This window comes from Lolium rigidum, chromosome 5 (genome assembly GCF_022539505.1).
Source record: "Lolium rigidum isolate FL_2022 chromosome 5, APGP_CSIRO_Lrig_0.1, whole genome shotgun sequence".
Lineage (NCBI taxonomy): Eukaryota > Viridiplantae > Streptophyta > Magnoliopsida > Poales > Poaceae > Lolium > Lolium rigidum.
Window position 1 is genome coordinate 160,287,699 of NC_061512.1, and position 14,591 is coordinate 160,302,289.

General features: G+C 40.4%; 1 protein-coding gene and 1 long non-coding RNA gene across 5 annotated transcripts; both read left to right on the forward strand.

Annotated features, from left to right (window-relative positions):
- The first annotated feature begins 259 nt into the window (after positions 1-259).
- LOC124655092 lies at positions 260-4,864 on the forward strand. Of its 2 annotated transcripts, XR_006988566.1 has the most exons (4): positions 260-643; positions 777-1,383; positions 1,483-3,927; positions 4,541-4,864. It is a non-coding gene; the product is annotated as an uncharacterized LOC124655092 (long non-coding RNA). The 2 variants fall into 2 exon arrangements; XR_006988565.1 differs by having other exon boundaries at positions 777-3,927.
- Positions 4,865-7,755: 2,891 nt separating this feature from the next.
- Positions 7,756-14,240, forward strand: LOC124658460. Of its 3 annotated transcripts, none has more exons than XM_047196789.1 (16): positions 7,756-8,076; positions 9,004-9,300; positions 9,388-9,518; positions 9,611-9,880; positions 9,974-10,104; positions 10,218-10,264; positions 10,366-10,386; positions 10,468-10,527; positions 10,639-10,701; positions 10,834-10,899; positions 11,013-11,135; positions 11,214-11,329; positions 11,410-11,673; positions 11,797-11,927; positions 13,691-13,732; positions 13,816-14,240. In XM_047196789.1, the coding sequence occupies exons 2-16, from the start codon at positions 9,009-9,011 to the stop codon at positions 13,895-13,897; spliced, it is 1,839 nt and encodes a 612-aa protein (XP_047052745.1). In that variant the 5' UTR covers positions 7,756-8,076; positions 9,004-9,008; the 3' UTR covers positions 13,898-14,240. The 3 variants fall into 3 exon arrangements, with proteins under 3 accessions (XP_047052745.1, XP_047052746.1, XP_047052747.1); XM_047196790.1 differs by having other exon boundaries at positions 10,645-10,701; XM_047196791.1 differs by lacking the exon at positions 10,366-10,386.
- Positions 14,241-14,591: the final 351 nt, after the last annotated feature.

Genomic DNA, 14,591 nt, shown 5'->3' on the forward strand with positions numbered 1-14,591 from the left:
AGGGCCGCACCTTTTCTATTCCCCATCAGCAGGCAGCGGCTCCATGGCATCAGGGCGGGGCGTGACCTCGGGAGGCAGTTGGGGTGGCAGCGATGGCGCCGGTGTGGAGGCGGGCCGACAAGCAGGGAGAGAGGAGGTTAGATACAGCCGCCTGGACCACGGTTCCATCAACGACCAGCGGCTAGATGCGTCGGTGGGTAGGTGCCGCGCCTGACCGTGCCCTGCTCTACACTCCCCGCGGCCACCGGCACCCCTGAGCGTGGCCAGCCTACTGACCGAGCAGCAGAGCTGTGGTGCCGCCCTCTGATCTTCCCAGTCCCCTTCCTCCCATACCACCACTTTTCACTTCCCTTGATTTATTGGCTGGTTACATGTTCATCCTGGTGCTCCTCTTCTTTTCTAGGTATAGAGATATAGAGACGTGTGCTTCCCAACTCATATCCCTCTGTCTCACTTTTCTTTTCTCACACAAATCGGATAGATCTAGTGATGGGAGAACCTACTTTCTTTGTGGTTTCCCCTGGGATTGGAGTTCTCTAGCTGCATATAGCTTCAGTTCTCTAGGTCAGATCTCCTCTTGGCCAAGGTATCTTTGATTCCAAGCCGCCCTAGGTTGCAGGCCACATCTCCTTCTAATTCTCTGGTACGTGATGCTCCCGAGTCATATAATCAAGTGTACGCTGATGTGTGTTGACCTTAATTCTCTTCTGTTTGGATGTGGTGCTCCCGATTGATTTTTTATTTTCAATCAATTATTTAATGGTCGATTTTTGCAGGTTTTTTTCGTGCTCTTGATGCTACGGCGGGCTGGCCAGTTGCATCTCCCCATGGTTTGTGCTTTTCACCTCCACAATCAAAGATGTACGTATGGTGGTGTTGTTGGTGGTCCTGGCATTGCTGCAACTGATGGATGGTTTCTTCTGGTGGATTCCTACTGAAAAAATTTATTACTTCTGAGAGCCATGCCAATTCACATGGCAATTATACAGTTGATATCAACATGATTGATATTGTTATCCGGAGGCGGGGAATTTCTGTAGGCAAGCAGACGACTAATTGTGTTATTAATATGTTCATTTTCTTCTTTCTTTATTGAAAGCTAATTTCTTATATGCTGAGTGCACTCAAAATCACATAAAAGGTTAATTTCACACAAATGGCACTATCCTCATGGTTTCATGTAGTCTATTGTTCACGAATCTGAAACATGTATATGAGCCAAGAGCACATTGGCATTTTTCTTCGTCTAATTTATCTGTTTGTGTTCTAGGTACTTCAAATTTTAATGACAGCAACAAGGAGGCCGCCTCTAGCAAAGATGCACAGACCATCAATTCTGCATGTGAGACCGCCCATCACACTGCCTCCGAAGCTCACGCCACAGTGTGTTTTTTCGCTTGTGTTTATTCTTCATTGCTCCTCTGGTCGAGCACTTGAGAGAACATATGATGATGCTCGCCATTTGATTTGATTTGTGTGCAGGGATGGCGAGCGGAAAGGCTGGGGACATGAAGGGGGCCGGCGAACGATCCCGGGCAGACAAGGGACACGACAAATGAGGTTCTAAAAGGGACGGCCACAAGGCTATTGTGCTTCTTGACCAAACTTCATATGGCCACCATTCTCTTCATATTCACTTGGTATGAATCTGCTGATAGTATCTATTTTAGCTCATCGATGGATTGTTCAATCACTTGCTTTGACTCTTATATATGTTGAGATCGTCTGTCCTATTAAGTTTAATCTATATTCGAAATACAAATAGTTTTAGGAATGCAAAGTTCATTATGATAGTTGAGGTTAATGATGCTAACTTTTTGATGATGTCACGGCCAAATTCTCATGCTGACTTGCAGTGACAAGTTAGTTACGACGCCTCAATAATATTGAAGAAATATGTATATATGTTCAATTTTGGGCTGAGAAGTCCTTTTACCACAGTTAGTATTGACTACATTACTACATAATTCACCAGACTTTTGTTAGTTGACATGTGCTTAACTTATTGAGTAACTACCTCTCATTCAGCTTATTTGTGCATTGTCATAGTAAATGATATATTCCAATGATGTTTTTGAGAAGAGTAAACCATTATTAAAACAAGCCTATGATGCACTCTATTTTACAAACTTCAAGCGGAATCTCTACATATTGGTTCAGATATTTGTCATTCATAATTGTATTCATAACCACCCACTCGATCTGCATGCATATTTCAGTTTCTAGGTTGCACCAACTGCAACCTTTAGATAATATGGAGTAGACCGGACTATCTGTTTGACTAACCTCTCTTTATATCAAGAGACACAATCAATCATCGCAAAAATAGTCAATGAATCGTCCATTTTTTTGTGAAAAAACCATTCATCTGACTTAAATGTATGCAATTGGTTATGCTGGCTCGACAGTGTAGTTGTCTTGGAAAATAATTATATTTTTAAAAATTACTAGCCTTGCTTACTGATTAATACACCCAAATCCTATTATCCGATTATAATTATTACTTTATTATTAGTCAAAAGCATGACTTGTCAGTAGTTGATTGGCATCCGAGTGTAGCCTTTCAAAGAAGCTTCCAGTCTATTTCAGTTTCATCCACTCCACAACTATATGTACAAATTTCAAAATATTATTCATGTACTACTTTACATATATAATTTAAGGATGATAGTGTTGTGATCATTCTTTCTTCCCGTTTCCAATTTCATTTACAACAATGGTAATGCATTATTTTTATTTTATGTTCATCCATGCAACTTAAAACATGTGTTCAATTTGTAGGATGCTAAACAAAATTCAAGGTGCAAACATACAAAGTTTTTGATGGGTCATATTATGAGTTTAAGTTAAATCAACATATTCTACCTACACAGCTTTGGTCATCGTTCACTGGGGTAGTAGGAGTAGACATCCAAACCGTATCTACAGATTTACGTCATTGATAGACCTATGTGTACTGGAAGTCCAAGGACAACATATTTCTAATACGTCTCATCTTAAAACATACACTATAGCTTTCAGTTTTACTCTTCTGTAGTTCCAAATTGACGAAAATGGCCATGTTTAGGAGTTGATTCACTACTAAAAAGTAAACAACCTTCACCATATTTGCTTTCAAAGCCATAATATATATTATGGTGGTATGAAGGAATCATACTATAACTGAAACATCAAACCTATTATTAATAGTCTCTAGGTGGCCCCTGGCCTTTAAAAAGAGAATATAGACATACACATATGCACACTGTTTTTCTCCTCCCATCTATGTGACATTAATGAGTAACTTTAGTGAATTGTTCCACGATGTTTATTTATGCTATATTTTGTGGCAGGCAATATCCATATAATGGTACTTAACATGTCGACTTTTCACTTCCATTGCATCATGTCCGAACATCAGAACCACTCAAATCTTAATTTATTGCATCTTACTTGAGTGACAGAAAATCAAGTTGTGCACACTTCACATTTATTGGGTGTGTCAACGGCGATCAAATTTTTTACAAGGATTAATGCAGGTTTCTACACATGTAATCAAAGTGTATGGATGCATAACTAGCTTTGCTACTGAAAAAATTATGAAAATGCAGGTTTCTGCACTGTTTTTGGCTTTTGTTACAAGGATCAGATGATTAGAAATAACAGAACAACATGCTTTGTTTTCCAATTGACTGATTTGCATGGTGCCACATGTTCTAATCTAGATCGACTGCATCCATTGTTTTCCAAAGTATTTGTCCTGTTCTTCTCGCGTCGTTTAGTGCATAAGAAACCATGTAGTTCATTTCGTACAACAAAATGCCAGCATATGCTCTCTTAGTTTATTTCAATTTATGCAAATTACCTTGCAATAATTATGGATGATATGGAGATCAGGAAATAAAGCAGATATTATACAAGCCAGACTTCATCATTGTTGAGCATGAGGTACTTCCTCCAAGATTTGAACACTGAATATACTTATCCGTACTTTCAAACAAATAAAAGGCTGTCACAGTATACTACCTTTTTCTCTATACAAACCATGTAAGTCATAAGAATAGTTTATTGTTTTTCCTCTGACAGACATATTGCTATCCATGACCGCCATGCTTCCACATTACAGGATGCCTTCTCTATTTAGTACTACTAAAATGGCATTCTTTGTAAAAAAAAGTATTTCTATCCTCATGCAACCACAGATCAGTACTTGTTATTTATTCCATATTTGTAAGCTATACAAATAATCAGTATGAAAGTCATCACAAGGGACTGAGAATAAATAGTTTTGTCACCATAGGATGGCACAAAAGGCAGGTTCAACCGTTTTTCAGATTTTCCCAAGGCACACCAGTTAGGAAAGTAGTTTTACAAAACGAGAATACTAGACTATCACAACTGCCTTTCAAAATATTTAGCACACAGAGAACCAATATATGAGAAAATATGTGCGCCTCATTATCAAGGTTTATACATTTCTTCTCTTGCTGTTGAATTCACTATCAGTGAACTTAATTACCTTCTGTGCAAAATAAATATTTAGGTTCGATTTGCATTTCAGGGAAACTTGATAGAAGGTTGTGTGCCAGCCAAGCGCACAGATCATTTCATAGAACAATTGAAGGAAGGGTCGAAATGTTCATCGTCGCTAACGTACGAAGGACAAATAAAATAATAGATCACCCGTATAGAATGGAGTTTCTCATTGTACAAAGATCGACGACTCCATCTGCTGATGATTTCCTCTCAGTTTGCATATGATTCACATCCATTTAGCGTGCTAGAGGTGCATATAGGAAATAATATCTTCTATCAGGTACTTGACGAATGTTGCACATGGTTTATTGTTTGGACCCTTCATTTTTTTCCTACCACAAATATTTCTACTTCTCAACCACTGCTTGGCTTGCTTCTAATGTACTGAAATAATTCTGCTTTCCATATCACAATACATTGTCGGAGTAGTCATTGCTCTAACAGACATTATTCCATAGCCAAGAATCAAGAACACACAATCACTTAACTGATGCAAGATGCAGTTTACAGTGTGAGCATCAGTAGTTCAGAAGCACCACACAATTCCATATGCAGTAACACTCCATTATTGCTTAAAGTTGTAATCATGCCATCATCACCCTGGGGAGAGCATGCCAACAACTTTGATGCAGCTGCCCTTCATAGAGCCTATTTTGAAGATACCATTGTTATATTGTTTGTCAATATGATAGTCAAGTATTGCAATCTCAAATGCACACTCATAATTTTTTTATTAATTGGACAAACTATTCACTGATTGGTGTATTACCCACTTTGCTACAGGATTGTTAGCATTCAAGAGCACATGTTAATCAGCGGAACCATTGTAACTACTTCCGTATTAACTGCTTATATAATGCAATTCCATGAGCTATATAATGAAGTCGGTTTATTACCGCTGCTGCTTTGCCACTGCTTAACAAGCACATATCCTTTATAACCATTGAGACCATTATTTGGTGATGGAATTGGCTGCCGTGAACTCGCCCATGAATTGGCCAAAAAGTGCACTTTAACTGAGGGGGAGCTGGGGGCCAGCCAAAACTTTGACGTTGAACTAAACACAAACTTACAGAAACCAGATTTCATGGGTGTGCCAATTTTATTTGGTAATACCAGTTTTGGCTCAAATCCAAACAAACCCACAATTTGCAGGTTGTCTAGAAGCTCTTTGTGTCTACTAAATGTTAAGAGGATGTGCCTTTTTGTCTGACAATGTACATTGCACACCAACGCCATATCACTCCACCCACTTCTCACCTAACATCGTTGCCTAGATCAAGCTGAAGAAGAGCATTATTGCAAAGTTTGTACCACCAATAGATCACTCATTGATAAGGTTCTCGCCAGAAAGACAAGCCTGTCAGGATTGCCGATATCACATCTTCCTTGGCAATGGAGTGGGAGCCAAAGAAAACGTGTTGACTTTACACAGGTGACACCAATATTGTAGACATATCTGACGGAGAAGACTCAAGAGTGGCTAAAATAGAGTTCGTGCATAGAGTTAGAACATTGTGTAGCATGTATATTGTCAAAAGTAGCAAGTCTACTCAGTGTTCACGGTCTTTCTCTATGCCCTCATTTACTTATCCTCAAGGTTAATTCAAGTGTGGCCTTAAAGTTATGATTACCATAGCATTACACAGTCGGCGCGGCGTGCCGCCGCGCCCTTCCTTGCTAGTTAATCTTATTGCTAAAACTGATTTGAAGAATCTAGAACCACACATTGATAAATTGCACACAACAATGGGATGGTTGAATGCTTCTAATCCACGTCTTGCTAATTACGGTAGGTATTGCGCGCTTATAAATGAACCTTGCCATAGTTTTTATCAAGATATGCCTGTTAGATGGAACTCAACATATTTGATGCTTAACTAGCCAAACGGAGAGCCCAACACTCTACCAACAATGATGAACTGGTAGCCGCGTTCGAATCTATGAGCTGGAGCGAAGAACCAGAAGATTAGTTGTAGTTGGTGTATTTTATTTTCCTTTTATAATTATCTTTTTCTTTTGTAATTTTCTTCTTTTCTTTGTAATTTTCTTTTTAGTTTTAGCGCCAGCTGTACTCTTTTACTTCCTAGAGACGGAAGGTTTTGATGAGGCAACTAATAATAAAGGCCAATTTTATCCCATACAAACTTTGTCCCCATATTACCCCTGAGCTCTATTATTTTCCTATAAATAGGGCATCCCATCCTTCTTATTTCTCACACTCAACTCAAGCCACTCCACTCCTCTCACTCCTCACCTTTGCTCCTCACACACAAACTGAGACATGTTCGGATTTGGGAGAAGAATTACTGTTTCCACTCAGGAACACTTCACATATGAAGAGCAGGAGGTGGATGGTGTTACAAGGCATGTAGCGGTGTGCAAACGATGCCATGTCATCCTGCCTTATGGAGATAGTGGCGGCCAGTTGGTAACACACCATGCTCAACATATCCAGAGGGATGACGAAGATGCTGAAAGAGTAGCTGAAGAAGCTCAAGTTAGAGGAAGAAGAAGAGTATCCCGCGTATGTGAGCACTTCACCAAACATGATTATGTGGAGAATGGTGTAAACAGAAGTAGAGTTGTGTGTAATACATGCAACCAACATTTCAATCTGTTTAGTGCCGGTGGGATTGGCCACTTGATCAAGCACCAAAACAGGCATGAACGATAAACGCCAATGTAGTTAGATTTTTAGAGCGGTTGTACTCTTTTTCCTTATCACGGGATGTAAGGTTTTTTAACGAGGCATCATCTAATAAAGCTCTTTTTATCCCATATGAAATATTTTCATATATTACTTTTTTCTGATTTTTTTCGATTTTTTGGGACAGTTTCACGTTACAAACAGGCAAACAGGACGAAAATACAGAAAAACGCGCTGTTTTTCGGCCCTGCCAGCCAAACGGGCCCACGTGCCGGCCCGTCAACCTTCTGTGCCGTGCCGGGGCTGGGAGTCGGGGCACGTGCCGGCACGGCACGGCCCGCCATCTCACGGGCCGCAGGCGTGCCGGGCCGAGCCTGGCACGTGAAACGGGGGACGGGCTGGTGCCGTGCCAGGCGTCAGGTGCTGCAGAACACAGAGATGAAGGGTTAAACTGCAAAATGCCGGACGGACGCTCGTCCGAAACGGTACGATGGCACAGTACGTTGTATTTTGGTGGGAGGGCAAAACAGTCTAAATATAGATTGCCCCGCTCTCTCGTTTCTCTGTTCGCGCTAGGGTTCCTGGGCGCGCCGCCGCCCGACGACCGCCGACTGACGACCGCCTACAGCCGACCGCCACCCTCGGAGAGCAATTCATAGCGGCTTGTTAACCCGCTAGCGCTCTCCAGATCTCTCCGACCGACATCCACGCCTCATCCGGACGACTTGTACCACTTCCTCCGCTGACTTGCAGCATCTCCTCCCCACTCGACCTCTTCCTCCGGCCACTCCTCCGCCGGCCGACCTGCACCACCTCCTCCGTTCCTTTATCAGCTGCACCGTCTACAGAAACGCGTACGGTCGAACTGCACCACCTCCACCACCTTAGCACACGTCCACCGTGAGCAACAGGTATGATTCTTTTGTTTTCCTTCTCTCTTGTTATTTTGTCTCTATTTTTGCCAATTATTAGATGATTTTACAATTTAGTGAGCAAATTTGTTGTGATGTGTGAACAATACGGTGATTAGGATGTTAGAAATTCCTTATGTTAGACAGCAATAACAACGATACTGTGGGTACCATATAGATTCCGCTGTGCTAGTACTGCCTGCGCCGTCCTCTTTCAGGCTACCGGCCTAGCCACCAATGCTGGTGACTGAAGCATAGTTACAATCAGCCTTATATACCCACATAAAGGTTCCCGCAATCCCACCCATCCCTCCTTCCAAACAAGGGTTTTCTGTCCAAGACAAGAAAAATAATCTAATTCTCACCCAAGCAGGAAGTGAAGACGCTGGGTTTTGCGGGGAGTTCTAGTCCAGAAAGCTGAAGCTGCTGCGCAAACAAAGTGGACCCTGGGCCTCTTCCTTTTGCTTTCAACTTGCCTAATCAAGCTTGCAACGGTGGGCTGATTTCGTAATGGCTTAGTTTCTTCAGCCAAAAAGCAGCCTAGACTCCAGTGTTGTGTGCGGTGGTCGGTACATGTGTGGCCTGTAGAAGGAGGGGCAGGCAGTACGAGCATGGTGGAATCCCCACTTATACATGTCCATGTATCTCATATTCTGTTGATATGTTGTAATAGATGGTAGTCACTTCACATTAAACTAGTTATATTTTTGCACTTCAATACCTGGAAACATTTGTTTCTGATCACTGCAAGTTAAACTGTTCAATTAATTGAATAGTAATATAAGGTTAAGTGAAGATTTTTTTTACCACTGGCAACAGTTATTTATCCAAAATTATAGTTTACTTGCATGCTTTTTTAACAGTCTTCAAAGCACAGATAGAAAATATCGCATTTCTTTTCTTTCACGGTGATCCTTGTTTTTGCAGGAACGATGCTCAAGGTTAAGCGAAGAACAAGAGGCTCAGATGGAAGTCGAAAACTTAGAAAACGAGGAGTAAAAGAAGTATCTACAATCTTTAGTGATTTGGGCGAAGGCATGACCGAGAATCTCGGTCGAGAAGTATCAAGAACCCCGAGTGATTTGGGTGAAGGCATGCCCGAGAATCTCAGTCAAGAAGTATCCAGTATCTGGAGTGATTTGGGTGAATGCATGACCGAGAATCTCAGTCAAGAACTTTCTGAAAAATTATCCCCAAGCATCGTCTTGCTCGCTTCATTTCATGGTGATTATACTACTGCATGCACATTAGTTTCCCTTGTCTGTATTTGATCTTCAGTAGTTAAATGAATGGAATAACAATCTTGTGTAGGAGACAAGATGCATTATAGATGCACAGGAATAGTTATTGAAGAACGGCCGTATGGTCCAACTATTCTCACTTCGTTAAATTTGGTCACAACAACAGATGATAAACGCAAGGTCATCCGTCCATCACCAAAGGTTTGTGTTGCTGCCATTTTTTCTGTACTTGCATATTAAGATTTTGATTATCTTCTGCTGATCATGCTGTATACCTGTTTTGCTTGCTGCAGATAAAGGTGTGCCTTCCGAATAACGAAGTTGTTACTGGGTGGCTGAAACACTTGAATTTGAGATGCAATATGGTGGTTGTCACTACTACTTTCTACCCTGATCTTCGTGCAGTACATCTCAGTAACAACATGCAAGTTGGTTCGCATACCAAGGCTGTAAAGCGTTGTTTCAACTCAGGAAAATTGCTGGCCTCAAGTGGGGTACTCATTGACCGTCCAAGTGGGGTTGGATATGAAGGGAATATGTTATCCACGTGCGAAATCACACAGGTGCGCTCATTTTTTCATATCATTATATGCACTGTCTTTTGAGGCATCAAAATTTATGTTTTTTCTTGTGTACAAACATTATTTTTGTGCTAGGATGGAAGTGGTGGCCCTCTCATTGATTTTGATGGGAATATTATTGGGATGAATGAGTACCTGGATAGCGGCATGACTCGATATATACCAACAGATCAGCTGCTTGAACACCTGAGGAAGGTTGGGTTATGGTATGTCAGCTAGATTTCAAGCATGTAATCTTACCAGTATGTGCCATGTTCAAGAAAAAAACAAATATATTAATACTGTATGCACTATGATGAGTTCACTAAACATCCTGCAGCAAAAATAGAGGTGAAGCACAACCACGTTTGACACGTCGCCCAGAAGGTGAGCTAAGCACAATCACCTCTTAAGGCTGCTAATTTTCTGTACTAGTAGGCTATCCTTTATAAAATTTTCTAATGTTGCTTACCAATCATCATTTGTAGGTTTCTCGTCAGTGTTGCAAGGTTATTTTGTGGTTTGCTAATAAGTTCACACTTAAGTATATAAATGTTGTGCTGTATGGTAATCTATTGTCCATTCTGTAGTTGCAAGTGAAAGTAGCACAAGTGGGAGTGATGAAGAGAATGAACTTGATGAGCCACAAGGTGAATCAATCAGGGTCACACCTGATATGTAGCTATCGCACACTTTATCATAATCTAATGTTGACTTTTGATCATTGCTGATACGTGGCCCTTTATGGTTTTATCTTGTAGCATCAGAGTACACTGGAGATAAATGTAAGCATCTACGTATTGTAGATCCTTGGCCATCTGATGGTGAGTTAGCGTTTTTGACTGCTGATCATGATTCGTAGTCACCAACTCTTCACCTTGTTGCACTAGCATTCATTTTGATTTTATTTATCATTGCTTACACATTTTCGTGACTGGCTTCAACTTTTCTGTTAGACTTTACAGCTGTGGTAAATAAGTCATTAGGGTCTGATGGTTATCCCTTGCCAAAGTATGCTGATGGTGAGTTGTTGCTGTTGGTCGTGCTTACTATTTTGTTTTTTGCTTCTCACTCTTGCACCTTTATCCTGTCGTCTCATCTCAGCTTGTAACTGTTGTGACTTGTTTGTGACCAGGAGGAATGCATCTGGAAGGTGACTTTGAAGAAGAATTTAGCAGAGATAGCTGGAGGAAAAGAACTAGAAAAAGAATTGCTTCGAAGATGTCTCAAAGTGTTGTCGCACTTGCTTCATTCAGCGGTGATTACTCATGCCATATATATTTGTTTATTTGATCACTAGTTACTAGTTAATTATTTTAACTTACTTTCTGTGTAGATAAAGGAAGATATTTTGCTTGCTCTGGTGTATTAATAGACTGTGGCCAGTCCATACGAATTCTAACTTCAGCAAATTTGGTTAGAAATGGAGGCAAGACTGAGAAAAACTTGAGGGTCGGTACAGCTAGTCATTACTAATTGCTCTTTTTTACTTCTTCATTAAGATGCTTTTAAGTCCAACTAAAACATTGCAGATCGAAGTGTGCCTTCCAAATAGAGAACGTAAAGCTGGGATACTGCAACATTGTAATTTACAATATAATGTTGCTATTGTCAGCATCATGGACTTTCGTGGTAACCGTCCAGCAAAATTTGTTGAAGAGACTCAAACCAAGGTAGTGGCTCTAGGTCGTGTCTTTAAATCAGGCAAATTTATGGCCACAAGGGGGGTTGTGACGGGCAAACAAAGCAGATTTGATTGCAAAGAGCTCAAGATCTCCAAATGTAAAATTACTAAGGTATGTTGTGTTGATTTCTCTTGTAATATTGCATGATGGAATTAAGTAGTTGCATCAATACTGCATCTTGTATTTCCTATGTAACCCTTGTTTGGCGTCACCAATATTTTTTTTTTGCAATAGGCTGGGATTGGAGGGCCCCTTGTTGATTTTAATGGGGACATTGTTGGCATGAACTTCTACGACACGGAAGAAACTCCTTATCTACCAAGTAATATCATTCTCATACTATTGAGGCAGTTTGATCTAAGAGGGTATGATTTTTATGTTCATTTTTTTGTATGGTGTATACAAGCTTTCAAGTACTTCTTATGTTCACAGTATTCAGGTGCGAGCGAAGTAAATGTATACTGGCGAAACTAAGAAAACGGGTAGTAATAAATCATGAGCATATTCAAATTTATGCACATCAGGTCCATTGAGTACAAATATGAAAGCATACATGCTACCGTCAAGCATGGTTTTGAAGGCGTTAAGGCGTCTTAGAGCGGTTGGGGGGGGGGGGGGGGTGCTCTACGCCTAAGCAACGCCTAGGCGGGCACTTCAGGCGCCTAAAGCCGTTGATTTTCCAAGGTGGAGGCCTAAAAACCATAGCGCAAGAGGCCTTGTCTGAGATTACACTAAACTTCAGTGATGGAATTATGAAAAGGAAACAAATAATTATACTTAAGCCAGTCATAGGAGGCAAGGGCAGATAAATCATAAATTAGCTAGAGTAGAACTAATCCAAATATGCATATCCGGAGAAAAGTAAAAGAGTTCAATCTGACAAAAACGTGCAAATTCTTATCTGAACACACTGAAAAATCACCAAATCACTGTGATATCGCACATAGGTAAGAAGCCAAAATGAGGGTGTAGTTACATCCAGAAGCTTGCTTGTAGCTGTAGAAAAAAATCAGCTCAATAGATAATTTTAACAAGATTTCCAATTTGTCGCAACATACATTTCATGTGAAGAAAACAGGAATACGAAACTTACATGTTGCAACCCACACTTGCATTAGTGCTTTCTCCCTGCTAGATAATATTCAGTCAACATGCGCGACGAAACTGTTTTGTGTGTGTTTTCCGGAGGACATGCATATTTGTATGAACATCATTGAATAGAAAGGGTAAAGATAATCCCGTGACATCAAGCCAAACTGGAGTAAGAAATATGCAAGCTACATGGCAGTCATGGTAAATAGTTCCATGCCTTAGCACGACCTGGTTAGTTGTTGATGGCCCAGTTTGTCTTAGCTGTTTGAGGGCTGTGTCGGTAAAGAAACATTTAATGAGCATCTCCTGATGTGGACGGTAAAAAAGATAATGAAAGCCCGAAGACTAAAGTATAGAAGCATCATTATCAATGGTAAAGTCTAAAGACAACAGTTAGGCAGCACAGTTAATAGAACAGCTCCCACTAAGCAATTCATGACATATAAGAAGCAACATTTCTGTGTTTGGTATCTTTTTCACAGAGCTGGCCTTTTTTAGTTAGGTCATATAAGAACTTATGGGATAACCTTGATCGTTTCTATTGAATTTGGGGTTGCATTTCTTCTTTTGAGAATGAAGCGATGTCTTTTTCGCATCCTTTCATTGGATAGAATAGAATTTGGTAATCGACCAAATGGTATCCTGAATTGATGGTAGCAGAGTTTGTGGTTAGTGTATATGTTGATCTATCATTTTTCTTACTATACATTATTTTCAGTTCCGATTTTGAAATCCATAAGTATCCTTTCTTGCTTTTGCACCTCGTTGAATAAATATTTACACTGTATTTGTGTTATCTTAATTTATGTGCTGCAATTACTGAGGGCTATGGTTGCTTGTCTTTGTCTTGTCTCCCTACTCTCATTCTCCTCGGTACGACACTTGCTAAGCCAATGATGATGATGTCATATGGCATCAATGTTTTTTTAATCGCCAAATTGAGCTAATTGGGTTGTTTTTTGATGTAAAATTGGGACACCGACAATTAAGCTAAGTTGGTTATTTGGATGTTAAAACTATATTTTGGTCTATGTAGGACTGTTACTCCAGGGGCTGCAGAAGAAGATGCTTGCAATAGGTATTTCATGTGATGTATCTCAGTATTATTTGGTTCATGTTCATTATCCAATAGTTGATTTATGGAACATTCTTCAATGACAGCTGGCCGGTGCCTGATCCATTTTGGTACTATCCAAGTCTCCACTGTGCAAGAGATTATGCTGTAGTAAAACACCTCCTCTGAAAATCGAACTGTTTGAACCAGATTCCCTGGGTGTTTTTGGTTCAAAGGTTACTGGTGTGGAAATCTTACGTCATGTAGAAATTCTATAAGGAGTGCCTGAGTACCGTGTTTTACATGATATGTATACCACTATGACAGTGTTTTAGGACCTTGCACAGAATTGTGATCTAGTGAAAGTGGTGCTGAGAGGTTTTAAAACTACTAATGCATGTTGCTTGGCTGCAAACTACTAAGGCATCTTGCTTGGCTGCAAAAGTGAGTTCGTGTCTGGTTGTATTGGCATATACTAGCGAAGTGCCTGTGCATGCTACGGAGCAACACAAAAATATCTTGTGGAATTGTTCAAGCCATTGTTTTTAATTGTGAAGAATGTGATAAACATTATGTATTCATATGATAGACAAGTTTGCACTCCTTTGTCTACGAGGACAAAGTTGAGGTCCTAACCTTGGTTAGGGTTGCTGGGGGAGGAACTCTCTCTTGTTGTTTGTTCAGAGAACATTGGGTAGTTGGGTGGAAGCACCTTATATAGTATAGAAAATGGGCTGAGCCAAATGGGCCAAATAGAACATGAAGAAGGCCTAGCAGGTTATAAAAAAACATCTCCAGCTGTTATTCGACGGTGATAAATGTCAATCATTTCTATCTTGGCACATTCAAGATTAAAACGCCGTCCCCAACTCTTTTGTCAGAC

What these genes read in the sequence shown, in the direction of transcription:
- LOC124658460 (XM_047196789.1), top strand. Translation starts at nt 9,009, where the DNA reads ATGCTCAAGGTTAAGCGAAGAACAAGAGGCTCAGATGGAAGTCGAAAA. An exon ending in TGAACTTGATGAGCCACAAG is followed by an intron (nt 10,528 to 10,638) that starts GTGAATCAATCA and finishes TTTATCTTGTAG; the next exon opens with CATCAGAGTACACTGGAGAT. An exon ending in CCAAATGTAAAATTACTAAG is followed by an intron (nt 11,674 to 11,796) that starts GTATGTTGTGTT and finishes TTTTTGCAATAG; the next exon opens with GCTGGGATTGGAGGGCCCCT.